General features: G+C 32.4%; 1 protein-coding gene across 1 annotated transcript in view; it reads right to left on the bottom strand.

Annotated features, from left to right (window-relative positions):
* Positions 1-17265, bottom strand: part of LOC129220966 (potassium/sodium hyperpolarization-activated cyclic nucleotide-gated channel 2-like) — a 130857-nt gene that overhangs the window by 65193 nt on the left and 48399 nt on the right. The window contains exons 2-3 of the mRNA XM_054855401.1: positions 4428-4591; positions 278-552 (exon numbers count right to left, since the gene is read on the bottom strand). Of these exons, the coding sequence (XP_054711376.1) occupies positions 278-552; positions 4428-4591 (439 nt within the window). The remainder of the gene's footprint in view (positions 1-277; positions 553-4427; positions 4592-17265) is intronic.

Genomic DNA, 17265 nt, shown 5'->3' on the forward strand with positions numbered 1-17265 from the left:
GGAAGAAATGGGGCTTCTTTCTCTTGTTTCACGCAAAACGTGAAAACTATTCGTACTTTATGAGTCACGTGACTTGGGGTCCTTGCCTCAGCTCTTGCTAAGCCAATGATTGGACTTGTTCCCTCCATTGACTCTTTCCAGCTCCAAGGTTATACTAAGTCACACAAAGAAAGGGGGAAAAACTGTACGATTCGGGCTTATTAACTTCGATTCATAGTTGAAAAGTATTTAAAGCTTGAAAAGAAAAATATTGATAAATATTTGTTTGTATACTCACATAGACTTCTTCCCATTGACTGACGTATCTCACCAGCCTTGATAACCTGAGCAACCTTAGGAGAGAGAGCATTTTCGCAAACCGCAATATTCTTAGCGCTCTTCCTGCGTGTAATAGTTGATAGTTGTCCCCGTATCCCTGATTGAAGATGAGGAAAATGTAGTCGAAAGGAATGGAGCTCAGCAAGTCCAGGAAAAACCACGTCCGGATGTAGGTCCGGGCTATCTCTTTCGGGTCTAGAATCACTTGTTCGGAGTTATCCTGTTGCATTATACCTGTTAAGAAAAGGAAACGTTACTAATCAATATGTTTTTGCAATATTTGTTTTGGAGACAGCTACAATTTTAAAACCTTTTTCTTTGCAAAAAGAATTAAGAGCTTAAAACAGAAAAATAGAATGGTCTGGTTAAAAGCGCGTCTTCGTCCTTTATTTTACACACTAGCGGTACCCGCACGGCTATGCCCGTAGTAGAAAATTAAAAAGGGCATTTGTTTCGCCTGTATATTTACAAATTATGGATGATGAATTTCTCGCCAGTTTGCTACGTTCATTTGCTCATCCATGTTACGCTTCCACGTTATGAAAATTAGGTAATTTAATTGTCCATGTTATGATAATTTGCACGGTAAAATGTTCTTAAAATTGGAACTGAAAAGGAACAAAATCGAATTTTTGAAAAATCGCTGCTAGGTGCACACCTACACGCTACAAACTAATTTTGGATCAAATTTCATGAAAATCAGCAGAACGGTTGCACGTCACAGAGAGATATCCCGACAGAGATCTGGACAGATATCCGGATATCCAGACAAACTTTGAGCTTTATTATTAGTAAAGATTATGATGGGATTAAAAAACGGTAATGCAATATACAGATAGCGCAGTTGTCATATTCAGAGACTGCAGTTTCGTCTTGGTTTTGGACTAGAATAGGGAAGAACTAAACTGAAGGCAGATGTCATTTCATCGAAGCTGAGAGATACTTATTCTTATTGCTCCAGAGCCACGCTTGCTTTAGAGCGCTTTTTTTTTTATAAACTTGCTGATTAAAATAGTAGTGTATTAGGTCGTTTCTCATTCGCAGTTACCTTGAAATCTAAAGAGTTTTAAACATCGGTAGAACACCACCCATGTCGTAACAAAGCTAAATTCTGTGGCATATTCTTTCTGATATTTTGCGGCAAAATATTTTCGAATCCCTGAAACTCCCAAAAACCTCTGCGAGAACATGAAGTGTATTCAGCTGTGTTAAGACTTGGATGGTGCCCTGTGGATGTTTATGTCTCTTAAGACTTCAAGGTAGCTGAGTTTAACAAACGTTGAACCTTAATAACGTTGGAAATAAGGAAGAAGGTGAGGGGTGTAGTCATATTTCCGGATCCCACTAACATTGGATACATCAGATGAAAGTTTTTACTTTAAAGATATTTCATAAAATGTCCTTATTACACAAACCAACTAGCATTAGCTAAAACGTTTGACTTTTACTTTCCAAATTGTTGTTTCTTTACTCCGCTTCAGTACTGAAAATTCAACCAAAAGATTTCTTAAACTCTCATAAAAAATTCTACCGCAGCCACATTAATGTTCACTCAGCAAGTCATAAATATTCTTCTATACGCCACGTTGAACTTTATGGCAAATTACTTCAACTTTAAATATTTTACATGTTTACGTTTAAGCCTCTCATTTTTTATCATCTTTATCAATATAATTGTGCAAAAAAAGGTCTCGTTTTTAAATTAGTAAATAAAAACTGTTTTATTTGCAATTTTATTTCTTGCATAAGTAATACTACGCCTTTTCCTCTTCTAAATATTGATGATTTTCTTCTTCGACTCTTCCAATTTTTAATATTTATGTAATATAAAAAATTTATATTAAGTTCGGAATGGCATCGAGCCCAAATGAGGATATATAAAATGCTTATAAAGCATATATTTAGGATTTAAAATTGAGTTATAGTATTTTTTATTCAACTAATTTATTTTTCGACACATTTCTCGCGAGCTATTCTAAATGTAACGTTAACTTTGAGATAGGCAAACTATTCATTTCAAAAGGCTTATGCAATTGTTTTTTTCTTAACATTGGATAAATATACAACAATTTAAGATTTTTTCTTTCGTTTTACGCCAAGCGATGCATTTTCCGAATGAAAGAAGGAGTGGGGTACACTGTAAAAAGAAAAAAAAAATGTTCCTGGAAAATAATGGATAGCTAGTGTGCCTAATTTTTGCTAGTAACATATCTGGCAAAATGCAGAAAAGTAACATGATATAAGTTAATCCAGAAATTATCCTGTCATCTTTCTGACAAACTTAGAAACCTTCTCAGTAACAGCCAAGCGCGTTTCTGGAATAAATCATCAACCTTCCAAGCAAACTCAAATATGTTTACAGCAACAGCATGATATCTTCCTGGTTTACCAGGAAAGCCCTTAAATCATTCCAGCAAATGTTGCAGAAGCTAAGGAATAATTGCTAGCAAATACCATACAGCTCTTTTGCCTGCAATTGTTGCAAAGCTACTGCAAGTCAATCTGTCAAGGTCGTAAGAGAACCGAAGACGAAACATTTAGTAATGAAAATGAGTATCTTCGCACTAGTAGCTAAATATATTTTTCACAACAGGGAGAAGTTGTATTCTGGCAATTTGTAACAATTCAGGAGATTGTTCAAAAATATACTTGTTTTTTACAGGAAGTTGACGAAAGCCAGTAAAATTCTGAACCGTTGATAAACATTCTTCAGTACGTTTCAGAATTTTCTTACAGTGTAGTTAAAAAACAGAAAAATTGTGGTACAAAGTTTCCTTGAATGACTGTACTCAACTTAAACTCAATGACAGCTCAACAGAATTAAAAGTGAATAGTTTCGTGACTGAAAACTGTGTCTTCGTTGAGGCAAAAATTAGTTTTAAATGAACTATTTCAAGTGTGGATGCTCCCAATAATGATTATACAGTCGGAGAGCATAGCACACATTCTTTTGTTAATTATCCATCCTTAAATATGGTTAGATATTCTTTAGAGCTATTTAAGGGATGCTTTGAGTATGTAAATCAGCTAATTAAAAATCTTCGAGTACAAAGATACATGATCAGTGACTGAAGATGCATTAACGAGCTCTTACTTGATAATTAAAACTGCACATACCATGATTACTTTCATCGTGTATAATAATTTATTAGGTTATTTATTAGAAAGTCGGAGTGTAGGTACGATATTATATGATCAATTATGGTCTATTTATTATCCGTAGAAAAAAGGCTAGGCAATTTGTTTTTTGATTGTCAGAAAAATTAGTCTAGTGAATAATTTCAATTTTCGTAAGAAGCGGTATCACCTAAGATCATGTTAACTTGGCACGCTATAATTAAATTGTATAGGTCAAATAATTTGAAAATTTCAACTCATTTAATGCATTAACAGTTGGACAAATTAGGTCACTATTCTCTGTCTAACCCCTGAATTTGTTTCAAATAAACTATTACACTTATGGGTGCATACAAGAATGGTTATATTTTTGAGTTTTTCTACTTTCTTTTTGTTACCAAATAGTTGGTCAGCAATTAAATATTGTAGAACATTTACATTAAACAAAAGGATACATAGTATCTTACTTAAAAAATTAAGTTTAAAATAGTTTTTAAATACATTATTATACTCTGTATAAAATTCAGAAGCAATTCAAAATATATTAACTGATGCCTTTACGCAATAAAATATTATTTGTGCTATATACATGTGGTAGTATATGCCTTTATAAAAAAATTTTCTTGTCTCTTCACTGATGCGAGCATGCTGCAAAGCTTTAAAATCTGACAGTGAGCAGAGTTATATATTTAGGGAAAAAAATTATTTTTTTTTTTTACTGTTTTATTACTGCGTACTTTAAACTGATGCATTATTAGGCGAAAACCCTTCAGTGTCTTTGATATATACATATACATTTCATATTAAATAGCTTTTCTTTGAAATATGAAAGCTCTTGTTTTTTACGCAATATGCTGATTGCAATTTTGAGAGGTGCAGGGGAAATATTTGTTTTGGTTTTCTAATTGCATCGCTTCTGGATGCTGTACACAATTTGAAACAGCCTCCTTCCTATGCAAAATTGTCAAACAAATTAGAGATAAGGTGCTCACCCGTTCTGAAGTTTACTACGATGTCAAGTAGGAAGAGAGTATCAGAGAGACAATTGAAGGCAATCCACCGAGCTGATAGATCGTCGTTGAAGAAGGAAATCGCTACCGGAAGCACAATCAAATTCGTCACTAACACTAGAAGCATCAGGAGATCCCAATAGAATCTGCAAAGAAAGAAGAAAAAAAAGCATATAATTATCCTATCATAAGTAGACTTTGATTTTTACCACAAATGAGGGTAGTACATATGGGGAAGACAGTGACAACAGTTTACAACATATGGGGAGGATACACTGTTAAAACTACAGGTTGCATTTGGCACTTTTCGAGGGTGAAAAGCTTGTTCACCAGCGGCACTCTTTACGGTGCCGAAATTGCACCCTTAACACGGGCGAAAAACCGGCACCCTTCACCCAGCGTGCACCGCGGTGAAAAACGGAACCCTATAGCAGAACATTGGCACCCTCTGTTTTCTGTTGCTGAGCACCCCCCCCCCTCGGTTTTGTGTGCATTTCCGTAAACAATTGTATACATTATTATTTATTGTTTTGAGTTATAAAAAGCTAAGTCTTGGTACATTTTCCACATTGAATAGTTCTGAAAATGATTAAAACTTGTACTTTAAGGCATTTGATCACATTTCAACTTTCGAACATAGTTTAGAAGTGTTCATGACTTAAATTTGTCTGCCGTGCACTAATTTTCGTACATCCACTTGGATTACTCAGTAATTTTAATATGTTATTGACATTTACTGCAGCACGATCGTACCGAAAATGAAGAACGTAGGTACTATTTGTAAATCATTTACACGAACAATAAATATTCAATTATGTTGCAATCATGGAAAAATAAAACCTTTCATCACGTTCGAAATTTTAATCAAAGAGCACCATATTAGTACGTACGTATATATGATTCGACATTTGAATATCCGTAAAGAATATAAAAGAACAAAAGTCTTTCGATAAATTAAAAGCCAAAACAAATTCTAAGGAGTTATTCATTCTTACTATTACTAGAGTGACGAAAAAAGTTCAGTCAATCGCTTTAAGCAATAACGCCGAGGAAAGCTAGTTAACTTAGACACGAGATAATAAATTAAAAAAAAAAAAAATCGAGACGCAGAAGAAATTTCTTTTTCTCAATCCGCTTTCCTTTTTTTTTTTTCGTGCTTTCATGTTTTTGCTATTTGCATCATCGTAATTAGAGTTTCCGTTCACTTGCTGAGTGCATCACATTGCTAACAATGAATTTCTTAGTTAAAAATCCACAAGATTGTTGATAATACAAGCAAGTAAAACCACATAGTCAAAATTAATAGTTGAAATAACTTTTCAAATATCATCTAATTTAAGCGTTTTGATTATTAAATGTTACTTATCCGGTGCTGATAGCTATTTTTAGGTAAAATTTATGCATGATAGGAATAGCAAATGTATATAACGGCTAACTGAAGAATCAACGTACCTTTGAAACAATTTTAAATATGTTCGAAAGCCTTAAAAGCTACACTATGATCAAATGCATGTACTTACGCGAAACTTTGAAGAGTAAATCGCAGAAACTTATAAGTTTTAATCCAATTTCGTACTTCATTCAATGGGAAAGTGCATGTGCGTAGTTATTCTTGCGTCCGCCATTGATTGTGGTTGAATGATGTCAGAGCGGAGAGCGCATGCGCCAGCGTTTCACCCATGCATTTAGGAGGTCCGTTTTCACATTTATTAGCGTCATTCACCTTGATCACACTTCCTAGCCTCTACTGCACCCTGAGGCCCGGTGTTTTCACCCCAGGGAGCCAAATAGTTAGTCAAAGGCACCCGTAGTTTTGACAGTGTAGTAAGTCACAAAAAGTAAATTTTACATGGGGAACAAATAAGTTAAAGCCAAGTATCGTAGACTACATGCAACAGACATTTTCCTTTGGTCGTGGGCACTAAATCGTTTTGCCGATTGGTTTACTGTTTATTCTATGGAATTGGATTGAGAATTTACTGTTTTTTCCGCAAAAAAACTTAAACCTCAAAATTTGTGACTTATTGTTTACCCTATGGCAGCCTCTCAAATACATTACTGGACAAAAGTATTGCAGGTTCGAGAAGTCTAACTGTTTTTGAACATAAGACCTCCTATGCTTTTATCAAATTAAACTGATATTTTTCATGTCAAAATATTAACTTAAGTTTAAAGACAGAATATTATTTATTTATTGCACACATGTAAGGGAGAGAGATAAAGAATGAAATAAAACAGCACGGTACGTACAGTATGTAGTAATGATAAAACTCTGCATTATAATTAGTTCTGTGCAATAGATACAGTAATTATATTTATAACTGAAAAATGAAGAAAATCAAGAAACTCATCAGAAAAAATAACTATTAAATGAAAACAAAAAACCCGACTGCGTAAAAACTAAAAAGAAAAATGTATAAGCCCTTTAGTTTAGAATGTTATTAAATACTACTGAATAACAACACCGTTGAAATAGTTTTATAACCGTACACAGATAAGACCAATCATAAATTCAAAAGCAGAATAGAAGCATCAACAGTCGAGGCCCATTCCTTTCTGATTCAAGGAACCCCGTAAAATTTGAATGAGCCCCGACTGTTGATCCTTCTATTCTGCTTTTGAATTTATGATTTGTCTTATCTGTGTACGGTTATTAAACTATTTCAACGGTGTAGTTATTCAGTAGTACTTAATAACATTCTAAACTACAGGGCTTATACATTTTTCTTTTTAGTTTTTTTGATTTTTACGCAGTCGGGTTTTTTGTTTTTATTTAATAGTTATTTTTTATTTTACATTTTAGTTAATTTTCGTTGACTTAGTTTTAATGATTATAAGACGGAAAATTTCGCAATATTGTCATTTTATTGAGAGCGTTTATATCGTGAAGTTTATTAAGTAACTTGCGGTGGTCTAAACTACTGATAATTAATCCCTCTAGATACCTAACTCGGCTTAAAGCTACATGTGCTTGACCTTTGCCTTCGGCAAAAATACGCGAACTTAAGTCAACCACAGCACAGCTATATAAACAGCCTGTATAACTCATGATGACGCGAAATCGGAAACGTCGTCAGTCAAGTCTTTCTAGCAAAACTAAAAAAGCCTCTCGAGAAAGTACACGTCGCGAAACTCAGTCCCTTAAATCAAGGCAAAAACAAATGCAACATGTTAGAGATGAAAGTCGAATTAGTAGACTTTTTCTTTCTTTTGGTGCTTATTGCACGGGTTTATTTTGATGAGGACTACAATCTGAGTGTCTGGCCTTTGTTACGCATAATATAATTTTTACTACAGTACAGAATACATATAAAGAACACATGAAAGAATTTACTTCAGAAAGAGGGGAAAGTACATCCGGAGTGAGGTTGTCTTGACCCACCGCCTCAAGCAGGAGAAGCAATCGCTTAGACCACTCGACCACTTTGACCCCAATTAGTAGACTTCGTGAACAAAAAAATCCAGGCAGCGAAAACTACCTGCATTTGTCGCACGCAGGTAGCGTGCGACACAGTATGCAACACCCAACGTGCGACTTTCCCGGACTGACAAAATATGGCAACTGGTTGTTGATATGGTGAGTTTAGTTCCTTTCATGTGTTTAGTGACACTCACAAGGTTAAGACAAATCGATTGACGTTAGAATTACCAAAATTGGTCAAGGCGTTTAGCCCCTTGAACGCCACATAGGAACAGACATACATACATAGACTTATAAACACATTACCCTCCTTTGCGTCGCGCACGCGTAGTCGGTTAAAAATAGGAAGAAGAAAAAAATTATAAATTGATTCGACTCTATCTGCCGAAGTTATTCTTCCGAAAACTTTCGTGTTGTGGGCGAAAAATTTGCGTTAGCTCTAACATTCGTTACTCGTAGAAAAACTCGCGTTATAGCCTTTTTGTAGCGCGAGCCGACTGTAAATGATCAATGCCAAAGGCGTGATTTCTGGGATGAAAATATATCCGATAAAAGTACTCCACAAGCTTACCTCTTTTGCATTAAAAAAGGGCTTCTTGTAATCTCGAAACAAATGTAAGAAGTTTTCTTTACCTTGCGCGGTTAAATGGCGTAATATTGTTTTTCACTTTGTCGCACAAAGTTATTTACTTATATTTTAGACTTCGATTGTTCCAGCTTTTAAAGAGCTGAATAACGCATATTTAAATGTTCCCAAAAAATATTTTTCTATTGTTTCTGTATGTAACTATTCCGTCGATAAAAGTCTGTAACTCTGTTTATTCACTACTCATAATTTATTTATTTACTATAGTCTAACTAAAGTTTTACATATTTCATTACCATTTCCCAGGCTATTGGACCTGCAGTTATTTTCTTAGTAACTACGAAGGTTTGAAGGAGCAGAATATTCATTGTATAACTGAACTTTTTCATTGAAAATTCCATTCTGGTGTTATGAAATCTGTCAGTCTGCACAGTTTTCCAATTTACATGTAATGCAGTTTTGGACTACGCAACTCATAGTTTTCAAACACAATTTTTACTATAGAACATAAAATTTGAAGAGTGAAATTCTGTTGAAACAAATGAATTTTTTTATTTTTATAACGAGAAGTAAGAAACAGTCTTCTTAATAAAAACTGAAGTACGTAGTGAAGTCTCTCAGCATTTTTTGAAGTTTTATTCAGAAAACTAGTTTTCAATTATGAGATTTTTTTTAAATAGTTGAAGTTCAACTATTGACTTTAGTGTAACGAAGAAGCATTATTGTAAACATACGAAAAACATTTAAATACATAAACTGCTATTGTCAAATGTCATTTGAAAACACGGGAAAATAAGGACGTTTTCACTATAACGATGCTTTTTTAATGGTAAAAGTATAACGAATGACTTTAAGTTAACAAAGAATCCTTATTGTGAACTTTAGAAAATTATTTCAGTGAATAAATTACAAGTAATAAATGTCATTCGAAAACGCATGAACAAGATAACGCTTTCATTTAAATGTTTTTTTTATGGTTAAAGTAAAAGGAATGACTTTAATTTAACGAAGAAGTATTATCGTGAACAGAAGGAAAGCATTTAAGTGTATAAATTTCAATTAATAAATGTTATTCGAAAACACATGAAAATGATAACGTTTTATTTAAATTTTTTTTAAATGATTAAACTAAAAAAAGAATGACCTTAATTTAACGAAGAAGCATTATCGGGAACAGAAGAAAAACATTTAAGTGAATAAATTTTAACTAACAAACGAGGCAGTGAGAAGCAAAGGGATGCAAGTGAACATTTTCAAGTTTCGAGTAAAACGCGTATAAAGATTACGTTCCTAGGTAGGCTTTCATTGATTTTTTTTCTAAACCATGCGGTACAGCAGCACCTACCAGGGCTACTAGTACTATCTCTTGCCCCAGGACAGAGGAGAGGTTCTCTTACTATTTGTACTGGCTATCTCCAAATTTTTAATTTTGCCACTTGCATCCCTTTGCTCCTCACTGCCTCAAATGTCATTCGAAAACGCATCAAAATGATAACGTTTTCATTTCTATGATTTTTTTTCTGAAGGTGAAAGCACAACAAATGACTTCAGTTAAACGAAGAAGCATTATTACGAACATAAAAACAGCATTTAAGCGAATATATTGCAATTAATAAGTGGTTATTTGAAAACGCATAAAATTGATAACGTTTTCATTTTCATGATTTTTTAAGTGCTGAAAGCACAACGAATGACTTGGATTTAAAGAAGCATTATCGCGAACATAAGAAAAACATTTAAACGAATAAAATGCAATTAATAGATATCATCTGAAAACGCAATAGAATTAACTTTAAAAAAAATAAATTTTAGTTTGGCGATTATTCAAAAGTTTTTAGTCTACAACTTTATATAAAAACAGTAAGAAAATAACAAACGCTCAAACTTGTTTTTGTGCGATATTTTATGAGTGCGATTTATTTTTTGCTATACGAAAATTTCATTCTAATTGGAACATAATTGACGAAGTTATCAATAATACGAGTGAAAATTCTTCCATTGACAAAAGCGATTTTGAACCAATTTACCACAAGCAAGTTCGCGTATTGACAGACTTCGAAAGATAATGGTTATACGTATTAAAAGTTTAGCCTGTGTAAAATAAGTTCATATCTTTACTAATAATAAAGTTGAAAGTCTATGTTTGGAACTCTGGATGTCTGTTACGCGGATAGCATCTAAACCGTTCGGCCGATTATCATGAAAGTTTGCACAAAAGTAGTTCGTAGCATAGGAGAGACTAACCACGAAGCGATTTTTCAAAAGTTTGATTTTGTTCTTTTTCTATTCATATTTTAAGAACATTTTACAGAGCAAATTATCGTAACGTGGACGAACAAATCACCATCACGTGGTGATTTGTTAACGCAAATTACCACAACGGGGACGAGGAAACTACCATATGCGACTATGGGCGAGCAAATTAACATAGCAAATTGGGGAGAAATTCATCACCATTATTTGTAAATATACAGGCAAACCAAATGACCCTTTTTAATTTTCTACTACGGGCAAAGCCGTGCGGGTACTACTAGTATGTAAATAAAATATTTAAAAATGTTGACAAGTGTATTTTCTAAATCAGATTACCGAAGGTTTGGTGAGATTTCAAGTAGCTGTCATGCCTTGATTTTGTTTTAAAAAGGAATTTCTATTTATCTTGTAAGGTTATTTTCAGTTATTTTCTACGTGAGACATGTTCTATAAGGTCCCTATTCACTGCATTAAAAAAATTATGCTGCTGAAGCTATTTTTATAGCTGCTTTTACTTTTAAAATTAATAGCAGTCATAATAGGAAGGAAGTGATGGAAATATTTTCAAGTAAGATTTTTATTGCGTACATCCTTAACATTCTTAAACATGCCCAGGCAGATTCAGAAGAGTCATGAAGAAGTCACCTCTTCTAAGTCACCAAAGATAGCCTAAAACCACATTTTTTTGGAACTTCTGTTTCGAAAACTTCGCTCCAGATCTCCTAAGCCCAACAAACGACACTCGTGACCCCTTCTTTTTCTAGAAATGACCCTTTCCAAAACTAGAAGCGGATCCACCCTTTTCTCAAGCCATAAAAAAAAAGCACTTCTAAAACAGTAACTCCACTAATTATTTTTAATGAACAACAAATATGCATTTTCCTTCAGGATATATTCAAAATTAATACTTTTAGAGAGATTAAACTCCACATGTCACTGAGTTTGCTTTTTAATCTTGACAAAAGACATTAAAACATTTTGAGTTTTATCATAAAACCGAATAAAATAAAGATTTTTTTTATTGTTATATGATGTTAATATGCATATTTTTAATGACATTGCAGTTTCTAGTCCTTCACTCGACTACTTCATTATTCGAAGGCATTTAATAAAACATTTATTTAGATATTCTGAATTAACTCAACTGGAAATCATTCTAGGGTATTTGCAGATAAGCCATTTAGTATGCTGGCTGCACATTACCTTTTGAAGTATTAGAGCTCGGTTTTTATTCTACTGTTCAACTTAGGAAGTACGATAAAAGCACTCAGATTATAAATTAGAATTTTAACTTTCATAAAATATTTAATGACACGTTAAATAAGTGGATTATTTTTTTTCAATTCGAGATTGAACTAACACGAGAATAATTTAGATTTAGCGATTCATTTAAAAATTAACATTTATTTGGAATTCTCAAAGCATCCTTGTGATTTATTTTATTTAGAATTGTTAAAGACGAAACTTATGGTAATAGAATTATTAAACTAGTTTTAACTATGCTTCGAAATTAATTTTCTAGTTTGAAATTCGAGAAAAAAATGGAGTAGTTTTTGAAACAACAGGAAAATATAAAACGAGTGGCAGAAATGTTGTTAATTACACAGTGCAGGTACTTTTACATTTACAGGTACATTTTTGACATAATTAAAATATCACCGGAGATTATTCAACCTTGCAGGAAGAAAAATGCATTGAACAATACATATTTGAAGATATGTATTTTTCTTCAGCACCAAGCATATGCTTGTAGATATATTTTGTAATGTGTAAATATTTGTGAGGTTTTTTTATCCTGTGTTGCGTCTTATTTGTGGGTTCATAAACTTTAACCAATTTTATTAACACCCAATTTCATTCGCTATTCTGAGCTCGAATAAAGCCAAGTAAGAAACATCAAAGAAACACTGGCTTTAGCAACCATTTTCTGCCACAATGTTTAAGAGGAAGTGTTATCGCTTTTTATCCAATTTTATGTACAGTTAAATCTTCAATAATTAATAATATATATATCTTGATGAAAATCTTGCTTTTTATGCTGGCCAAGCTATATATATATTTCTCATATTTTTATTGAATTTGTTCTATACAGCCTACAGCAAGGGTGCCCCTCCCAAACTCAATTGGTGCAATTCAATCCCCCCCCCCCCCCGCATTTTCTCAACTCTTTTGCCCCTTTTTTAAATTTTTTCAGCCTTTTTTAATTTTATTAATTAAAAAAAAATACTTTTAAAACTGTGTATTTATTTTTAATTATTATTATTTTGTTAGAAAAGTTCTGTGCTACACCATTTACATACACACAAAATAATGAAGTAAATAAAACGAAAATAAAATAAAATGAATAGTTTAAATTAAAAAACGATTAATAAATTAATTCGTAAAAATTGAAAATTCCCCGCAAAAATCTTGATGCCGCAACTTGTGCCATACTCCCCTCTCCTGTGGGCATACCTGGCTTACAGGTAAGACATCTAAAATGGCAATCCTTCTCGGTCCTTTTGCATCACGTTTTCTTTTGTTTTTTTTTTAAATTAAATATATGCACGCGCTTACACCAATGCAGAAATAGATATATAACTTTCGAACAGCCATTCTCGGATTGTAATGATGAAAATTTAAATGCATGTGACAAAATATGCAATATGCAATTTACTCTAACATTCCCAATGACTCGGAATGGAGAAGTTAAGTTCAGAATGAACTGAATTCTGTCTCAATAATGTAGAATATGCGCATTACTTTGAATATTGATGCATCAGAAGCACCTGATATGAATACTGAATAATGAATTTATTTGTAATTAATTTTATGGAAGTAAAGAAAATCGCCCTATTTTAAAGATCGTAGCTGCATACCAAAAGACACATTTGAATTCTTTTCGAATTTTACTTTTTATGAGATATGGTAGAAGTGTTAACTTTTATTTTTACCTTGAATATTTGCCTTTATTTGTGGTCATTGGTAGTTTGTTACATTTTTTATAAGGAAAAAAAGCTAAACCTAGCCAGAAGCAGATTGATTTTTTAAAAAACGATTCTGAGAATGATATACTGAAATATTCTGTAAGAACATATTTAATAAAGTTAATAATCAACAATGAGGAACGTATAATTAAGAACATATTTTATTAGTCTTGTATAGTAATTCAACTTCGTAAAACAACAATTAAGAAACATTCGTATTATATTCCCTTTAGAATTAATTTTTTATATGTTTTACATGAAAATTTTTAGTAAAAAAGCATATTTCATTTTTCTTAAAAGTAGTTCGTCAACTATTTTTTTAATAATCATTTTTGAAAAAAATCAGATTTGTAAATATTTAGACTAGATACATGAAAATTTTATTTAAGGTCTGCAAAAACAATAAAAAACAACTTCTACTGGGAATAAAGTTGTTTAGCACGAACGCCCAAAGAAAGAAAGAGAAGAGCTAGTAGAACTTGAGGTGCGTTTTGCATATTTGTTCATTATGAAATGGTAATGAGGAAGAGTAGTTTCTTTAGGCATGATTAAATATCAATGAAATTGTTTTAAAAAGAGTAAAATAAATAAATATTGGTTCGTTTACTGTTTAAGAATTTCGATTTTTTTTTAATAGGTTATTTGAAATTAAAAAAAAAAAAGTTTGAGAATAAACTGACTTTAGCAGAACAATATTCAAAATTGTTTTTGAAGAATTGAAGAATTTGATATTTTGCTGCCCAAAGGAAAACCATGTGTTCCACACTTACACAGATTTTCTGTTTAAGATGTGATACATGGCAATAAACTCACTTGATATTTCTTTTAATATCTGAGCTCCATAAAAGTGATGCCTATAAACTCTAAGCACAAAATGTGAGTTTCTACTAAACATAATTATGGGAAAAAACTCATATAAGACTCCAAGACTTTTTTCAGTTTTGATTCCTGTTCTCATGTTTATTGATTTATTATTTCATGATTTGGCTGATTCACCAATCTAAGTTGTTTTTCAATCTTATGATAAGAAGTTTTCTCATTCTCTTTTCTGAAAAAAATCTTTGTTATACTTCCGTTTCTGCACCTGGAAAGTTAAGGAAAAAATTTTGTGTTCTGGGGAGAACACAAAAAACAGTATTTTCTTCCTATTGTTTTCACTAGATGAAACAATTGATCATTCCTAAATGTCATATGCGCATGAAGAACTTAGTAGTTCTTCCCCTCTCTCGCTCATAATCGTGATTATTTAAGCTAAATTCCACCACAAATTTTTAGTGTCATCATCTCCGATGGCTTAATTCCGTCCCAACTTTTCTCACTATATAGGTCTACTCCGCGAATTTTTTTTTCTCCTTAACTTTACTGATGCCATTTTGTAATTTGGAAGTTTAATGGACAGTTAACTCACACATTTTGTTTTAATTACATGGTTTATTTAGTTTGGAGATAAGATATTTTACTTTTGCTTTTTGATGTAAATTTTAGCTTTATTCAATGTTTTTGTGCTATTTCATTGACACGTTTAATGTATTTTTCATAGTTTGCACTGCAATATTGTCTATTTGGAACACAAGTTGAGGGTTTTTTTTTCTTAAGCGTAACTATTGTAAGCTTTTTTGCGCTAATGTTTTATTTTCTTTTTGATACGTTCGGCACAGTTTGGCAACGCTATGATTTTTGTCTTCATTTTGATCTAAATTTTAAGATAAAAACTAGCCCGTTTATTGTGATATCGGTTAAAAGTTTGTTTCGCTTAGTGATTCGTAGACGGGAAGGCCACGCGGTGAGTACAAGTGTTTTGAATAGCTTAAGTAAAGCGTATTTTTTGATGCGTTGCATTTTAATTTATGTCCCATAAACGTCAACTAAAACTCTTGCTCTAACTTAAGCTGCTTCAAAGGCAAGTATGGGGCGAAATCCCTAAGGAATCTCTTTGGTACTTCCAGGAAATGGAGTTGTGCACAAACCCACTGCAAGCAGGTTGGGCGGCGGTAAGAAGAGGGCCAAGCTTCTGAAGTACATCTCCGATGGCGGTGTACACCAACACGCTGCAGGCATTCTACAATTAAAATATCAGTGGTATCGATACCTCGATGTTCTGAAACATATATATTTTTTTAAATATATTCATTCATAATCAATCCCAAAAAATGTTTTACTGCTAGAAATAATTTCACAGTAATCAATGTATTAATTAAAAAAATTTTGAACTGCCAACGAATAGCTAATAATAAACATAATTAATTATTAACGTTCCAAATTAAATACTCAAAAATACAAGTGAGATATCGATGTAAAAACTTCGTTGTTCAAAACTAAAGCATGGATGGTTTGAATGCTTTGACACCAAAACACCAATGTTTTGAAACATCGAGCTTTTTAATATGTATTTTTTTCTTGAATAATGAACTTTAACAAATGTTTCAATGCTAGAATGTAGGGAAAAGAAAAGGATATATAAACTTCGATGTTTTTGTTAAAACAACGATATTTTCTTCATCAATATTAAGAGACGAATCGAATTAAAGGATTATTCTAAGTATACCTACTACTAGCGGAATTATATGGATGAATTGCACAAATTATATTTGAAATGCAAAACATATTCAGATTATTCATACTTACTGTGACTAGAATTGTTCATTAGTAACAGTATCTTTACAGAGCATAAAATGAAGTCTCCAAAAAGCGTCTGTTTGTTTGCATGCAAAAAGCTCGAGAACAACCAGGTCGATTTCGCTGAAATTTTCACAGTATCTTTCTTTCAGCACCGGAAAGGTTTGCAGGTCAGTTCGGGAAAAAAATCGACAAGTAGTTTTTTTTGTATTGCAATTTAGGCCCAATTTTCTCATAAATTCCCGAATATGGGGGTGAAAAATTTCTTGCATATATTAATATTACATATCGTTGGAAAGGGTAGAATTTTCTGCGTTCTACGCAATTTGTTTCAATGCTCTAACTTAATTGCCTTAGGAGTTATTTGCGTTTTTAGCTCGAATTTGTTTAGGCTTAGCTGAAATTTAGGCAATACTTTCTTCATTATAACTATCAATAAAAAGTGAAGGAATTGCCCCACAGTTTTCTTTTTCACATCATTGGAAAAGCGATATTTTTTACTACAGATCCATCTCGACCTATGGTCGAAAAAATCTTCTATCTAGAAAGGAAAAAAAAAATTACAAGCTTTTTTAAACAAAAAAGTTCAAAAAATCTCATTTCCATTCAAATTGTTAATGATTTTCTTTCGCATTTTAATTCCTTTTACATATTTTATTTCGTGTTTCAATGGTTACGCTTTTTAAATCCATCTTTTTCGATTTGATTTCTTAAAAGTATTTTAATATCAGTCGTCATTGTTTGGGAGGGAAATTTTGCATGATGGTGGTTTTTATTTATCTAAGCCTGATTCTTGAATATGGTCACTTGACACAGTATTTATTTTCAAGGTAGACCGGGCAAAGCCTGGTATTATATACTTATAGGGTAAATAGCATATACTTTTAATAGTTAAATAATATTTTTAAAATAACTACTTATTGAGAGTGGGGTATACTATAGGTTCATACATATCTTAAGAGTTAAACTACGGTTAAA

This window comes from Uloborus diversus, chromosome 4, assembly GCF_026930045.1.
Source record: "Uloborus diversus isolate 005 chromosome 4, Udiv.v.3.1, whole genome shotgun sequence".
NCBI classification, from domain to species: domain Eukaryota; kingdom Metazoa; phylum Arthropoda; class Arachnida; order Araneae; family Uloboridae; genus Uloborus; species Uloborus diversus.